This window comes from Amphiura filiformis, chromosome 17 (genome assembly GCF_039555335.1).
Source record: "Amphiura filiformis chromosome 17, Afil_fr2py, whole genome shotgun sequence".
Taxonomy (NCBI): domain Eukaryota; kingdom Metazoa; phylum Echinodermata; class Ophiuroidea; order Amphilepidida; family Amphiuridae; genus Amphiura; species Amphiura filiformis.
The window spans coordinates 47,218,548-47,236,256 of NC_092644.1; the positions used below are offsets into that span (position 1 = coordinate 47,218,548).

General features: G+C 36.6%; 1 protein-coding gene across 1 annotated transcript; it reads left to right on the top strand.

Annotated features, from left to right (window-relative positions):
* The first annotated feature begins 2,189 nt into the window (after window positions 1–2,189).
* Window positions 2,190–14,263, top strand: LOC140138452 (carbonyl reductase family member 4-like). Its single transcript, XM_072160343.1, has 6 exons — window positions 2,190–2,271; window positions 10,111–10,376; window positions 12,018–12,293; window positions 12,544–12,678; window positions 13,001–13,143; window positions 13,991–14,263. The coding sequence occupies exons 2-6, from the start codon at window positions 10,241–10,243 to the stop codon at window positions 14,027–14,029; spliced, it is 729 nt and encodes a 242-aa protein (XP_072016444.1). The 5' UTR covers window positions 2,190–2,271; window positions 10,111–10,240; the 3' UTR covers window positions 14,030–14,263.
* Window positions 14,264–17,709: the final 3,446 nt, after the last annotated feature.

A 17,709-nucleotide genomic window follows, 5' to 3' on the forward strand; every position in this document is an offset into this window, starting at 1 on the left:
CATGACAGCCTATTTACTGGCAAAAGGTGGGCCAAATAAATCTTAGTTGATTCTTGAACACAATTTAAGCAGGAACCTTGAGGCAGAATTTGAATAGGCCTACATATTATCCTGTAACGTTTACTCAGCCTAACAGTCAATGAACGTTCATTGTTAGCATAAAAAGTAGCTTTGGGTATCCTATGTTTATGAAATAAAGTGTTTACAAACGAATAACATCTGTTATACATACATAATATATACATCTACTTGCCAATACACTGAAAGTCTAATAGAAATGAAGGATAATGAACAATTACAGAACATTTATTGTTGATTAAAGTAGCTATGGGTATACAATGTTTACAAAATAAGAGCGTTAATGTTTTGTACATGAAGTTAACGTCTTTGCTACATAGCTAGTTGTTAATACATCGAAAATGTGACTCGAGATTTACAATTTGATGACATTCAAAATAATTTAGTATTGAAGAATTTCAACAAATCACAGAACTTTCATTTGTTGACATACTAGCAATATTGTTAACAATGTTGAAAATCATGTTCATAAGCGTAACATGCTCTATAGGCCTACATCTATTTATTAATGTTCATAAACGTATAACAATTTGCCCGGCCGTATGGCATTTTCCAATATACTCGGTTAATTTTGTGGGGTTCATTATCGAACCCCAACGGTTTTAGCTTGTATTTATATTATTTATTAATATAGGCCTATTTGTTTGTGATATTTCAAGCGTTTTAAAATTTCAAAATAATCCCATTCAATTACACGGTTGACGGTGGAAATTTACTGAATTTAGAGAATGCACTGCGACCACCACCTGAAATCTATCAAAATAATATTATTAACTAATCCCATAACTGTTCAAATAACAGCCCTCACTTAACAGACATTTTAGTCTCAATTGACAGGATCTATAAGTGCTAAAGTAAATATATTTTCTCTTTATCGCCTGCCTAAGTTTCCCCATTTAAGGGATGGAGTATGAACGTTTAGACAGTATTTATTGTGAGACATTAGAGCACATCAGACATGTTGAATTGCATTCTGAATACGAAGAATGTCCTTTTGATATAAAATAATTTTAATTTTTTGAAATTCGGAAATGATGATTTTTACTTAAAGTGTATGTACATGTAGGCGGGATGAAAAAGCCGACGATCAATTGCAAATTTTGACCTTTCGTATTAAAGATATGGATCTTTTTCCCAAAACACAAAAAAAATAGGTCATTTTGGGAAAAGGTCAAACATTTTCAATTGACCGGCTTTTCTTCCCAGCTACATACACTTTAAGAATATGTCATTAGATTTATAAAATTTACTTCGAGGACTGTTATATTATCAAAATATGAAAAATATCAAATTTTAATAATTTGTCATAAAATTTGTATTACATCGTGATTTTCAAAAATGAAAATTATTTGATATCAGAAAGACATTCTTCGTATTAGGAATGCAATTCCATATGTCTGATGTGCTCTCATGTCCCACAAAAAATACTATCGAATGCCCATTCCAGATCCCTTAAGTACCGTACTCTCTTTAATTTAGTCAAGGTTGTGTTTGTATAAATGAATTCAGTTATATAAACACAGCCTCGTGAAATGGACATGTTGACATAAATTAATTGATGTGTGCCCGGGATGTGTGCTTAAAGTATCATTAACAAGTAGTTTGCCAGTATCAATAAAACTATAATGAGGCTATTAATGTAGCCCAACTGTACGTACAATCTGGCAATACCGTTAAATCTTGAAGAAATGAAAAAATATCTGTTGCAATTTTCTGATTTGCATAAAAGTAATTCTAGTTCATCCAAGTTGTAAAACAATTACTTCTTTTAATACAAACACATGCCTTGGTAAGACAACTTTATAGCACTGTTTGAATATCAACATGAAGTAGTAATGACAAATTTAAATGTACACTATCGCCTCTGTAGTTTCCTGATTACATAGACAGCACGATTATTTTATTTTTATTCTGCAACGCTGTGAGGAAATAAGTATGCCAAAACCCATCGCAATAAGGACGAAAAATGCTTTGCATTTTTCGCCCAAAAAGAGCGATAGTCACTCGAAGACTTGGAATTTTCTAGCGATTTCTTTTACTAAATTTGAGGGTCAGATAGCAGGAAAATAGTTGCCAGTTCTCTATTTGGACGACGGGCTGTTTTTAGTACTAAAAGTCTCAAACTTTTTTTGTCGACGGGGCAAGAAGTTGTTGCAGAATCTTTGCAAATTTACGGTAAAATTAGAATAAAAGGTATTGTAAATGTATGCATTATAATAATGCAAAGTTTGTCGTTCTCTAGAGTAATGCTTGGGACTAGGTTTGCAAATTGGAGTTGTATTTTCGGATCCAAAGTTTGGCCAGTCAAGCATGAAAATTCAGTCATTTACTCATGACCCTGGATGCATGCCGACCCATGCCACCATACCAGCTGATCACGTGCAGTTTTAAATGCTCATCTCCATAAAATAATTTTATATAAGGCCAAAAAAAAAAAGGTTTGTCTCAAAGCTTGCGAGCGAGTTTGTAAAATAGCACGATTTGACAAAAAAGAAATGCGGTCATTTTTTTTATTTCAAACATTTTTTTTTTTCCAGAAAAAATCGGCGAAAATCAGATTTTTTTCTCAAAATACCATGAAAAAAGTCAGGAATAAAAAAATTAAAAAAAATCGCATTTCGCATTTGTTTTTACATTTCTCGTGAGCTTTGAGACAAACCTTAAAATTATTTTTTTTGGCCTAAGGCCATCTTAATTAAATCCTGTGTCTCAAAGCTGCTGCTCGCGTTAGTAAAATTGTGCATGTAGTCCTCTTTGAAAATCTAGAAATTCATTTTATTTATTAAAACAAAAGGGAAAAATAAAACCCAAAATTCATATTTGATCATTCATGAGTTTCAGATCTTTTTTGCAAATTTTGGACATGAAAATTTATTTAAAAGAAGAAAAAACTAGTTTTGCATAATTCCACTATCGCTGGGGCATAGCAAAGTGCGCATGTGCCTAGACCTCATTAGATGACGTCACCTATTGAAGCTGGCTTCGGTCTCCGGCCATGCTGGCCGAGCGGCTGAGTTGGAAATATTTCATTCATAAAAGATGCCTCGGATATTGACGAATTTGTCCGACTTTACCCGAAGTAAACTGATCATGTGCCATGACCTGATATTAACATACAAAATGGATTCCATACCTAAGAAAAAGCGTGAAAATTTTGTTTTGGCATCAAAATTCATCATTTCTGACCATGTTATGGCGCAACATTTGTAATACTAATGGCGAAAAATGGTCGGAAACTAGTGGTGGAATTTCACACTTGGATCATAATCTTAAATTTTTTTTTGAGGGACAAGAACTTTTGTACCTGTGGGTTTTTACAACACAAGGTCAGATTTGTGAATGAATCAATAGGGTGCATCGCCGAATTTTCCAGTGAAAGGACTTTTGCATATGGTATGTTTGACATTTATTCGCCAAAATGTCATTTTCCGATGCATGTAAAATACCGCGCGACTCGTGAAGGGAATTACTGTGTGCAGTATCCTGTGTGTGTTGTGCTTATATTCACGGCGCGACCGGTGTGGGGTTTTGCACTGTGCAGGCGATCCCATGCATTGAGTGGGCTCATGAATAATTAATTAGTTGATTCGCGATCGCGTCTCTCATTGGTCAGTAAGCATGATGTCATTGCTGATAGATGCAGCAGAGTCTGATCAAAGTTAATATAATTGGGAATGTTTCTATGTGCACGGGGAGTCCGGGGACCCAGTCAGAAGTTTTTCCATTCACAATCACACGTTGGAATCTCTTGGTCAGGAAAGTACTAATCCAGTTTTTGGTATTTGAACAAACTCCGTAAATCTAGCTTGGTCAGAAGACGTTGGTGGGGTATGACATCAAAGGCTTTTGAAAAGTCAAGTATAGCCATTAGCCATATCAGTAGAAAGTCCTTTGTCAAGATTTGATGCTAAGTCATGGGTTGTTAAAATCAGCTGTGTTTCACAGGATCTAGCTCTGTGAAAAGCGTGTTGGTTTTCAGCAAGAATATTCCATTTGGTGAGGTGCTTCATGAAGTTACTATTGTTGATGTGTTCGATAAGTTTGCAACAGGTACATGTTAAAGAAACAGGTCTGTAGTTTGCTGGTGCAATGGTGGAACCTTTTTTGAAAATTGGAGTTATGTTTGCTCTACGCCAGTCCAGCGGAAGATCACCAGTGTCCAAAGTCTGCTGGAAAATATGCTGCAGGATTGGCGCTACGTCAGAAGAAGCAATCTTTAAGGCCTGGTTCGCAATCATGTCAGGTCCGATGGCTTTTGAAACATTGATGTTCTGGAGAAGTTTCCTAACACCATCTACGTTGATCGTAATTGGAGGCATATCAGGATACGGACTTGGTTGTATTTGAGGCAGTGTTGCGGGATCAGGATCTTCATGTGTGAAGACACTTTCAAATTGCTTACCAAGGACTTGAGCTTTTTCTTGATCGTCTGTGTAAAGTGTACCATTAACCTTCAAAGTCTGGACACCAATGTTGATTGATGTCACTTGTATTTGTTTGCAGAAAAGTTTCAAGAAAGGCTGCTTTGCCACGAATACTACGGCAGTTCACAATGGCAATATTCAACTTGCTGGTTGAGTTAAGGGGGTACTACACCCTGGCCAATTTTGTGCCTATTTTGCATTTTTCTCAAAAATTATAGCGCATTGGTGACAAGTAAGATATGTATATTATAGGGGCAAGGACTACAACTTCTGCACTGAAAATTCAGCAACTCAAGGCAAGTAGTTATTGATTTATTGATCAAATATTGGTTTTCTCTCATTTTTGACTGTAACTCCACAATTGTTGTATGTGCTGAAATAAAATTTCCAGTGCAGTAGTTGTAGTCCTTGCCCTATAATATACATATCTTACTTGTCACCAATGCGCTATAATTTTTGAGAAAATGCAAAAATAGGCACAAAATTGGGCAGGGTGTAGTACCCCTTAATTGTCTTTTTACTTTTATTGTTTTAGAGCACTTGAGTTTGAGATGACGTACGCTGACTGCAAATTTACAATTCAGTTGAATTTGGCAGGGATGGAGGATGAGGAACAATTGGGTTAGGGGCCGTCCATAATTTTCGCCATTTTCACTTACGTACAAAGCCTGCATAACTTTTTACCCCCCTCCCTCCCTCGAGTTACCTACAAATAAAATGGCGAAGAATTTCCACGAGTAGGAGCTAGTAGGTCTACTACTAATAGCAAAATTGAGATGTTGGGTTGGGGTTGGAGTTAAGGGTAGAGTTTAGGTTAAAGGTTCGATTAGGTTTAGGGTTAGGGTTATATTAGTGTTCCAGGAGGATCCCAGATAAGTTTAGAAATGCTGAAAAAACTTCCTTTTTAAACCATATTTTCATGAAAACGAAAGCATCAATAAATTGAAATATAGTAGTGTTGGCCGATCCAACCCAAGATCGGATCTGCCGATCTCCGATCTGAAAATTAGCAGATCGGGCCGATCCGATCCCGATTCAGATTCCTTAAATGTTATTCTACAACCAGTACAAGTTCATTCAAGTCGGGCCCCAGTAATGTTAACGGTCAAAGCTTAATTCCCCAAACCTGTAACTATGTAATATGATAACCGTTTTTAAAGGTTTTTCATGTCAATATCAACCCAAATAAAATACCATTTTACACCCCAAGTCCCAGCGTTACTCACTCAGTGCCTCCGATTGTCGGAAGTTTAATCATTAATCCATTTCTCTTGATTGTTTTATTCTTCTTTCTTCTCCGCGAATCAACTTTGATTTATGCGTGTGTATAAGTTAGGCGAATCACTGCGCGAATTGATTCGATGACCCTGCAGCTAAATCAGCTCCATCGATATTATAATAATTTATGCATATGACGTATTGGGGAATACCGCGAATTCCCATCCTGATTGGTTGTGCAGAGTTGTTTACAGAAAGAATTCACGTGTTCGGAGATTAAGAGATGAAATCGTCCGTGTGAGGAGGAATAGCGCGAATGTGCGCGATTCTAAAAATAACATGCCCTCAAATTCACCTTGGGAAACCCGACATTGAAGGGCGCACGTGTCGAGTGTTAAAGTGTTTACAAATTTTTCCCAGGGACGCACTGTACAGTCGGGAGCAGGGTTTTCTTTAAGCATTTTGCTGAAGGGGTATTTTCAATTTTTTTTTACCCTTTCAATTGTGAATTTTTCCTTTGAAGGAGTCAAAAACATTGCCCAAGGGGTATTTTTATAATATTATTTTTGAAGACATTTTTAGCAATATGTGTGTTTTTGGAGCCATAGGCGTAGATCCGGATTGGGGTGGTGGGGGGGGGGGGGAAATGCCAGGGGAATGGTCCATACAATCATCCCCCAATGTTGACGCCTGTATGTGGGTTTCTGACCAAATTAACCTCTTATTTGGCTATTTTAACCCCAAAAGTGCACATTTTTGCGCGCTTCTCGCGAATTTATTCCACTTTTGCACCATATTTCAACAGTTTAGCTTCAAAATGGCAAAATTTTTTGTACCATAAACTTATTCTTTCTCCAAAAGGTGCTGGATTCACTATACTTCAAGACACGCCCCCCCTCCCCAAGTCAAAAAGAAATCTACACCACTGTTTGCAGCAGTGGCGGATCTAGAGCAGTCAGAAGGGGGTGGGGCAATTTTAGAAGAAAATAATAATATTTAAAGATGCCCCCTGAGAAGTAAGAAACTTTTGCGAAATGAAGACCTAATTGAAGCATTTTGGTGGATCATTTTGGCAATATTAATGTGTAAAATTTTAGTTTAAAAAAGCCGAACATTTGTTAAATGAGCAGTCCATGGAGTCTTTCGTGGACGGCAAGTTTTCCCTATTATGAGTATTATGGTAGGCCTATAAATTGTGTTAAACATAAATTGGCAAATGTCGAAGCAGAAGTGAAAGTGGCCATTTGTTTATCAACTACATGAGGTGATGTTCCCCCCTTAGAACTTGGAAAAATTTGCAAAATGAAGACCTAATTGAAGCGATTTGGTGGACCATTTTGGCACTATTACTGTGTAAAATTTAAATTTGAACAGTTGAAAAGCTGAAAATTGTGAAATGACGGTCCATAAAGCCTTTCGTTGTCCTACATATCGGGAGTATAGGTCCTAAATGCCAAAAGCGAGAATAAATACACAATATCAGGTGTTTCTCTATTCAATTCTTGCAAATATCTGAACGCGTCGTTTTCAAGATTTTGTACGCATTGGACTTTGGGACTAGGGATTTGAAGGAGTCATAAAAGTGCCTGAACGCGTAAATACGCGTGTTTTGTGCGTTAAAGAAAACCCTGGTCGGGAGTGTTGTCACTGAGTGGATAATATTATAAAATACAGTATGAAACGACATGATTCTTGCGGTGGTAACAACGTTTTTTGGAAATATATTGGCATTAAATAGTAGTAATGTTACATAAGAAAGTAATGGTAAGCTTAAAGAATTGTTGTGTACTTTTATTACTGTCAAGTTCAGAGATCGGTAGCTAGATCGGCAGCTGATAGCTCATCTGCCGATTCAGATTCAAGGCCGATGCAGTCCATATCGGCACCGATCTCCGATTCACAGATCGGGATCGGCCAACACTAAAATATAGCTTAAAATACAGCGCGAATCTAAACCAAATGCATGGCTAATGCACTCCAAAATCTGCTGAACATCCTATACTCTCTTTTCCACAACCCCTGTGATCACATCATATATAAGGGAACCAGGGGGACATCCCTTGTTTGGTGTATGTTCTTGCAATTAAATTTACTATGGGTTTTATGCCTTTTGTCGCAACAGTGACAATCAACACTAGAGCCTTTACTGCCATTGATCATAGCGCAGATCGATAATATTTTTTAAACCATTTTGGTATGAAATAAAGCATCATATAAAATATGACCACTGTGCATATTAGACTCAAAATTAAAGAGAAAATCATTGTTTGCATGGCATGTTATAGAAATTGAATACATGAATACAAAACCCACCCAAGTCCATGGGAAGTGATTTTGAGAGAAAAATCTGTGTATCATTTTAATTCCTTCAGTTAGATTTACCTGGTCAATATGGTAAGTTTTACGTGCAAATGAGTGGATTAACCTGTATTAGGTATGACGACTAGCATTTCAGGGACTTTGTGGGGTTCATTTTAAATTTTGGACTTGGGTGGTTTTTGAATCATATACAAAGACAACAATGTTAGAATGAGATTACCACTAGTAAGATAATACAAAATAAAGCACACAGGTATGTATAATGTTGATAAGCATTCTGCCATGTAATATAAACCATACACTTTCCTTTATTAAACCCATTTTTTTTTCAAAGGTCACTCTCTATCAATGAATATGTTACAAGTGGACTTTTATACATACTGGATTTCAATCAGTGTGTTACAAGACTCAAATCATGGAATTGGGTGGTTCTTTCATACATGCTCTTTTCACATGCTCAATAGACACAGAGGATGAATTTGAGTTGTTCTTTCATACATATGACAGGCCTATGTATAGCAACAATTTCCCATGCGTAACTCAATTTAGCCAACGTATGGACTTGGGTGGGTTTTGTATTCATATATTCAATTGTTAAAACGAATTGAACAATTTTAGGTCAATTGGTTATAACTTATGAATAAAATATTGGAAAAGAAAACATAATTTCTCACTTTCATTTTTTTTTTGCTCAAACAAATCGCCATTTTTCTTACGTACACTTGCCCAGAATTTTTACCCCCTCCCTCCCTCTTAAGTACGCTTTGTACGTAAGTGAAAATGGCGAAAATTATGGACGGCCCCTTAAAAGTTGCATAAAAAAATGGAAGGACTTCCGTGATTACAGGAACCAAAGGTGAAGGATGTAGCATTTAAATTCAGGCGGAGACGCAATCCAATAAGACCAGACACAATGCACACAAGCAGTTGTGAACTGGGTGGCGAAGTAACCTTTCCGGCGATGTATCGTCGATTAAAAAACATGGCACCCAAAATATGTAAACAACAATGGCGACCGGTCACGTGAGCCTCGTGCACAATTAATTAAAAACTGCAGGTAAAAAGTCACTGGTTAAAAAGTCACTCGAAGGCGATATCAAAATGGCGAAAATTTAATAACACTTAATTAATAAAGAGTTGGTTAAAATCCACAGATGAGGATGGCAAGAACAGCGGTCAGGAAATTGCGGTGGAATTGCAATGAAGAAAAATTTCTTGACTGCGGAATTCAGCAGCCTGTATGACTGCAACTGCATATGGCTTCCAAATCCAATGGCGCGAAAACAAATGTCAGTTAAAATACAGCTCCTGTGGTCGTCAAAAATCCAGAAAAATGTAATCCATGTATGCGCAAATTTCATATAAACTGCGGTACATGGTAAAAATCTCGATGAGAAAACCAAAAGGGGGGAAATTTATACAGTTTTAAAAACTAAAAACGGGAGCTTCGAAAAGTATGACCACTCTCCTTCGCCATGTCAAGCTGCATGTCAAGTGAGATCATAGATTTAGAGGTATTTAAATTGTATCCAAAAGTTGTAGAAACATCAGGAATGAAGTAAAAGTGAGAAGAAATGAACTTACATAATTTTTTTATCAAAAATTATATAAAATGAAAAAAGTTGATTTAAATCAGTGATTTAAAAAAAAAAAATCAAGTGATTTAAATCGCGATTTAAATCATTTTTTTTAAATCGGCATGATTTAAATAAAACAACCCTGGACCATGCGGCTGTTTTTATGTGTTTGATGGTCAATATAAATTGGTTTAAAATAAAAACCAAATGATTCAAAACCAAATGATTCGTGCTTGAGGCATAATGTTAGGATTGCTGGAGACTTCCTTTAAATTAAAGGGATGCCAACAGAATATGATGGGACATGGAGATGGGAAGGGGTCCGATTTTAGATGTAGGAGGAAAACCGGAGGAAACCCTACTAGGACGAGCATCAATCAGCAACCAAACTCACATGTGGCAATACGGGGCGCAGAGGTGAGAAGGTCAGAAATGTTCAGACTGAATAAGTCAAACAAGAGTCACCTTACATGTATTTTTCCCCTTCTCCACAGACGGTACTTTGATTTGATGGAACCAATCACATATGCATGGCCTGATTCAGTGTAAGAGAGAGTCGTGCATGACAACTAAAAAATACACTTAATGTTAGATGCTAATTAGTCATCAATACTGAATGCCAAGATGGCGTGTGTAGTTTATGGTGGATCCCGAGGCATAGGCAAAGCTATTGCATCTGCATTCCTTCAAGATGGATTCAGAGTTGCCATAGTAGCAAGAAATGTGCAGCATCTTGAGGACACTATCAGTGAATTACATGGTATGTAACAAAGATAATATTGCCTACTCTATACTCATGTAATTGAATATATGAATACAAAACCCACCCAAGTCCATACTGTGGCCAAATTGAGTTAAGCATGGGAATTTGTTGCTATGCATAGGCCTGTCATGTGTATGAAAAAACAACTCAAATTCATCCACTGTGTCTATTGAGCATGTGAAAAATAGCATGTATGAAAGAATGACCCAAGTCCATGATTTGAGTCTTGTAGCACATTGATTGAAATCCAGTATGTATAAAAGTCCGCTTGAAACACATTCATTGCTGGAGAGTGACTTTTGAAAAAAAAATGGGTTTAATAAAGGAAAGTGTGTGGTTTATATTACATGGTAGAATGCTTACCAACATTATACATACCTGTGTGCTTTATTTTGTATTATCTTACTAGTGGTAATCTCATTCAAACGTTGTCTTTATATATGATTCAAAAAACCACCCAAGTCCAAAATTTAAAATGAACCCCACGAAGTCCCTGAAATGCTAATCTTCATACTTAATACAGTTTAACCCACTCATTTGCACGTAAAACTTACCATATTGACCAGGTAAATATAACTGAAGGAATTAAAATGATACACAGGTTTTTCTCTCTAAATCACTTCCCTTGGACTTGGGTGAGTTTTGTATTCATATATTCAATTGTATTATTAGCTCAGTCCCTACAGCCCCAGTCATACTGTACAAGGTTATAGCAGCGATGTATTGAAGAAAAAAACAGGATTTTTTAGAGTATTTTTAAGTAACTTTTGGCATCATCCATTCTTTTTATTGGGGTTACAGTCCGCACGAGGTTACGGTTTAGTGTTAGGGTATAAATTGTTATGGTTAGGTTTTGGGCTAGGGTTAGGGTTTAGGTTAGGATTAGGGTAAATTTTAGGGCTAGGGTAAATTTTAGGGCTAGGGTAAGGATTAAATTTGAATGACTCTTTGGACTATCAAGTCAACCTGTAATCCCAATTTTTATGTAATATGACCAATTTCTATGTAACGGTCATAATATTTCATGTTTTTTGTCTTGTGTTGCCTTCCATACCCCATGTGTCCTTGTTTCCCATTTTAACCCTAACTGCTTCCCATACCTAATATTGCATCACCATCCTTGACCAATAACCTTGACCACTTCCTGCCTATCCCCAAATTGTGCTACCCTTGCAAGTTTGACCTGGTAACCATGGTAATCCCATCCCATAATATGTGTTTTTCCATGTGAGTTTGACCATGTGTTAGTCAGACCAGCACTGACCACCATCAAGTCAATACCATGCTGGCCTCACCTCTTATACGTTATTTGATTGTCCATCTGATCAAATAGTTCATCATTTGTATATATTTTATATCATCATTCTGTTTCAACGTACGTGTGTCTATAAAATAAAACCTGTCAACTTTATAATCCACTGACTCTACAGAAGTATTTTCTTCAAGTTTATATTGTGTAGTCTTCGTCATCATATTTGTATTTTAAAAATACCCTCACAGCCACTAGTCACAGCCCAGAATCTGGAACAATTTTCTCATCTATCACATCTATAATACTATAATATCTATAATAGGGCAAGTGTCTGTCTGTTTTTACCAATACACATTTGATCTTTGCATTGCAACTTTTCCCTCCAGAATTCACACATACAGAAGATCAGTTACTGAGGTTCAGCTGCGATATCACCAAAGAGCAAGATGTGATAAAGACATCGGAGCATATCCATCACACTGTTGGTGCGGTGTCCATCCTAGTCAATTCAGCAGGCATCAACCAAGATTCGCTGCTAATTAAGAGTAAATCCACAAATATTGAAGACTTGATACAGACCAACCTTGTGGGACCAATGATTACTTGTAGAACATTTTTGAGAGGAATGATGCAGAGAAAAGATGGGTGTATCATTAACATTGGTGAGTAATAATTTGGAAATTGGTATTTTCAAATTTTTTTCCTGCAAGTGTTTTTTTCTTTTCAAAAAAAATATTTTCACAAATTTTTGACAACAACATGCGTCAGTGTGAAGGCATTGTGATTGCTTTATGGCAAGAACTGCAAAATTATATACTGGAGCTCATAGTAAGACCAATGAAGACAAGATTCCTCCCATGGTGTGGATATCACTAATTGTTAATTGTTAATTTTTTTTTCCAATCATAATAGGAAGCATTGTTGGACAAAGGGGTAACGCAGGACAAACAGCTTACAGTGCCAGTAAAGCAGGACTAGTTGGCTTCACAAAGTCTCTAGCTAAGGAGGTCAAGGATCGTGGTATCAGGGTCAATTTAATTGCACCAGGTTAGTTAGAATTTGTAAGATGTGGCACTACTTCTTAAAATGTAAAACCTCAAAATCTTTTTAAAATTGAACCTTGCTGTAAGGAGTTATATAAATGCTGTAAGAATCCACAATGGGTCATTTTGATTTATATTTTCAACACGACTGACAAGTTCAGCCCTCTGTGTACGCTCAGTTGAGCACAAGATCGCCAGGTATGAACACTTTAACTGCGTCAGCCAAATTCAAGCACGGTCAGAAGGCACAGGGCGTTCCAATCTATGGTCAAGAAACCAAACTCAACTTAAAGTTTAATCCCCTCATGCACTATATCTTTTTGCAGGTTTTATAGACACAGACATGACAAAAGGCATCATTAAAAGACAGGAATTGGAGAAAGCGATACCATTAGGCAGATTTGGGATGGCATCGGAAGTAGCTGATGCAGCTCTGTTTCTTGCCAAATCTTGCTACATTACTGGACATGTAAGTAGTTGGTGCTCAAAACACTTCTTGCTGTCTCAGGAAAATTGTGAGATTGGCTTCAGAGTTTTAGTATGGGAGGGATCTGTTGCCCTATTTGTCGAATTATGCAAAGGAGTTGCTACCAGTTTAACATTGTTTGCTTGCTCTTTCGAAAAAGTGACTAGCTGATCAATCGGCGGTCAGTAGTATGCCCAGTAAGGTGAATTAGTCATGGATATGAATTACAGAGTTACTTTTAGTTTATGATCAAGTTCGGTCAACTGCTACCTTTGTGGATGCTTTTGTGGTGGCAGCTACAAAAAATGTAGTTGCTCTTTTTTGAGAGTTGCATTTGTCTTTCATTATGGGTGAGCAAACCTGGATCCACTCTTGATATGATATGCCAACTCTGCTTGAACACTGTTATTCCCATTGTATACTCTCTTTTAGAGAGTTGGATTGATATACTGCATAATTATAATCCCTTTGTTTGCATTTAAAAGGTGGTTGGTTGGAGTTGCCTTACCTGTATGTGTGACCTGCACTCGCCCTGCTTGGAGGGAGTGGTTTTCATAAGAGGTTTGGTTGTTGGCTTTTTAAAAGATCTGTGTGTCCTGACTTCAAATACATCAGCGTGATTTCCTTATACTGATAAACACACACACTCTAAACTGTCCCTTAGTATTGTACTGACTGTGGAGGGTGATACTTTCAAACTGTTTGCAGTGCAATGCCACTTTTGCCATTGTGCTAACCACATTCAGCAAGTCATGGGTTATGGTCAGTATATTTGTCAGTATAGGAAAGTACAAAGATATTGAGATGTAAATTATAAATGATTTTATTATATCTTACCCCTCTCTATTAGGTTCTTAATGTAGATGGTGGTCTCAATTTGAACATTTGATGATCATGGGGTAAGTGACGAAGAAACAATTATATGTTAGGTTGAAGAGAAATTGACTAAATCCAGAGGACATGACCAAATCCAAGTCTTCGAGATGAGACGATTTCTGCAACAATTCGGAGAAGTTTTCCACATTGAATAGAAGCCAGTTTACAGGTGCTGGATTACAAGGTTGTTCATCGATATCACTGGATCCATACCAAAGAAAATATTTATATTTTATATCAAAATGCAATATATACAAGGTACAATTGTAGCTAAATTTGTGTAAAAAAATTATGTGCATGTGTCTAATGAAATAGTTTATCAAAATTCCTTCTACCAGATATAAATAAGTGTCATTTATGAGAGAGTGTACTTACTAATTGCCAATGATTGTGCGCTCACCAGATCGGCCAGTAGTCAAAACAGTATTAAGCCCCCGCCCACTAGTAAATGTTGACAGTGGGTGGATGCCTCTGGTTGAAGAAATTTTGATAAACCTTAATGTAGTGTTTGTGTTTATGTACGTATTTGTATTTTATATTATATGACCTGTTATATCAAAAAGTACCGTAAGTTGGCCATGACATACGCCTCATTTTGTTACGACCAGCTCAAATTATTTGATCCCACCATAAATGCTACAATTAGCTTGGCCCTTATTCTTTAGAAATTTTGGGCATTTTTAGAGTGATTTTTGTCCTGACCTCAGATATCTGTTGTGGTCACACCTTGATACATGTAAGCTTAATAGCCATTACAAATAACAATGACAACATAATAAGAATCGTAATACTGTTCTGACTGCCTGGTATCACTGTTGGCAGGGCACCCTTTTTAAAGGGTGCCACTTGGAAATTTGGAAAATCCTTAAAAGGGTGGGGGTTTAAACTTTGTTGGTAAAAAGGGTGGATTGATATAAAGGGTGGGAGTAAAATAAAAAGGGTGGGAGTGCCAGCTTACAATATATTTTCATTGAATGATAAAATCATCCTAGTTTCCAAGAATAAGTGCCAAACCACAAGAATAAGTGCCAAACCACTGCCAGCAAACCATATCGCAAGATAAAATTCCATTATTTTGATGCATGTTTACATCTAATAGGTTATCGTGTGATGATAGGTGCAGAATTTGGCGTACCGTATTGATTTACTTCAAACCAAATTGCCTGTGACTTCATCAATGTATTGGGGAAAAAGCAAAAAGTGGTGGGGGTCAGGAATTTTCAGTATAAAGGGTGCCTCAGTAAGAAGTGGTGGGGGTCAGGAATTTTCAATATAAAGGGTGCCTCAATAAAAAGGGTGGGGTAAAATAAAAAGGGTGGGGTCAAACCCCACTGCCAAGTATGTGGTATTTGTAGACAGGTGTATTGGAAATGCTGGGTATATCATGGCCGACTTAAGGTATCTTTTATTGTAATTTGTGAGGTTCAGCTCTTGTGCATAGAAATTAATGTTGCACAGGAACTGGATCAAACTTCTTGCAGATAAGAATGATCAAAATATTATCGAAAGAGTCTGCAGTAACAGTAGCTCATTAACAATACCACTCATTGAAATTTATAATGTCGTCTCATGGTGAGGTAACAATATTAAAGAAGAGTATGGGTGTTAGAATATCACAATGCAAATGATCAGTAAAATTAACAAATGAGCATTGATAGAGTAGAGTGATAACAATTTCTGTATCAAATATAATTAAGAAGTTTAGTTGAAGGGAAAAATGTGGATGCAAAGTGTGAATGTCATGTGCGTATCTTTGTTGTGGTACAGGGGGGGTTAAGAGGTAAATTCTTATTAATATTCCTTTATACTCAGTCTATGAATGACATAGCCATAGACAGGGATTTTTGATCCCTTAATGAACGCTGAATGAAGCTTTACCTACTTTCACAATCGGGCAATCAGATGGTCTGTCTGTCTGGACTGGTCTGTAGTTATGATTGTGGGATGATTGCATTAGCCAACCAGGTCCTACTTCTATGTTTACGCATTGTTTGTGCACCATGAGCAAGAGTGATGTTCTTCTCTGCCAACCGGTGTAGGATAGCTAGCTGTGGTAGACCCAAGTACACAGTATCAACAATGTAACAATTGTATCGCTGCACCTGCATCCACATTCATCCCTTAAAGGGGGACTCCAGCAATCATAACATTATGCCTTATATGTTAGAACAATAATTATCAAGCACGAATCACATTGTTTTATTTAAAACAAACTCATATTAGCCATAAAAGCGAATAAAAACAGTCGGCTCTCAACACGCGATATTCAAAATTCCAGCGCGAAATTGTCTAAGTGCAATGGCGTAATGGTTATTTGTGTTCAATTGTCGTCAGCCTTCATTGTATTACTGGGGCGTCATTGCACTCGGCGCCGGGAATTTTGAATATCGCATGTTGAAAACGGATGTTTTATTCGTTTTATGGTCACTGTGAGTTTGTTTTAAATAAAACCATGTGATTCGTGCTTGATAATTATTTTTCTAACATATAAGGAATAATGTTGTAATTGCCGGAGACTTTCTTTAACTGAAACTCATTACTGTGTCTACACCAAATTACAACTTCTGTTAAAAGGCATAACAATGCCAATAATGGTCCTCTTCAACATAGGTGTAGCTTCTGGTGTGAGTATCTCTCATGGGTAGTTACTATAGTATGTGAGCCTGATCAGTTTGTCATGGACGGACATTTTCCAGACTTTGATAGATTGAAAGGCTGTAAAAAATATTTGCATGAATTTACATGACATATTGGTGTTTCATATTGAAGAGTATTGTAGACTTGGCCATTTGTTCATAAAATTGGGTTGCCATCGTTTGTTACTAAAAATAGAATCACCATTATGTCCGCGTCACGGACGGACATAGATAAATTTGCAAGTTTCCACTTTTCTCCACTCTTTTATGATTTCTATCCGTCGCTTTGCAGATTTACAATTCTACTCCTGTACATAATGTGACTATGTAAAGTGGCTTGCATGCCAGATAGAAAAAGTTTTCTTACATTCTTTATTTTTGATTATCGACGGAAATAAAAATGTCACGGACGGACATTTTTCAACGTCACGGATGGACACCCAAAGCTAACAAGAGAGGCAACTTCAAAATTCATGAACTTTTTTTTTATTAATAGAAGACCACCTAGTACCTTCATCTCACCCTGGGAATGATTTTTGAAAAATCCTTAGAATACTTAGTTTACAGGGCAAAAACTAACTTTGTCACGGACGGACATCTTTTTGTCATGGACGGACAAGTGAGTCTAAATGAACAATTGAGAAAGATTGTTGACCTTCCTACCAATTATTCTTATTCAACATAGGTTTTAACATCTAATAAACTCTTTAATAATGCTTTATATCATACTTACTGTCAATTACTGTGCTACAATGTACCTTTTTAATCAATCTTTGAATGCCAATGCTCATTTAAGAGCCCATTGTAGAAAAGTATGATTTTCTGATTAATGAAATGCAAATATTTCTCAGTTGAAACTTCTCAAAATTCAATTTTGACTCCCTTATAGTTCAATTTGAGGAAACTTTCAAAATATATTGTGCATGTAAAAGTTTTTTAACTTTTACAATACCTTAAAAGGTATTTTGCACACAACAGTTTATAAAACACAACTATAGCTGAAGTACTACATGCAAGAAAATCCTTCAAAACTATTTACAGAACTCTTTGTGCGTGT

What these genes read in the sequence shown, in the direction of transcription:
- LOC140138452 (XM_072160343.1), top strand. Translation starts at nt 10,241, where the DNA reads ATGGCGTGTGTAGTTTATGGTGGATCCCGAGGCATAGGCAAAGCTATT. An exon ending in CACTATCAGTGAATTACATG is followed by an intron (nt 10,377 to 12,017) that starts GTATGTAACAAA and finishes TTTTCCCTCCAG; the next exon opens with AATTCACACATACAGAAGAT. An exon ending in TGGGTGTATCATTAACATTG is followed by an intron (nt 12,294 to 12,543) that starts GTGAGTAATAAT and finishes CAATCATAATAG; the next exon opens with GAAGCATTGTTGGACAAAGG.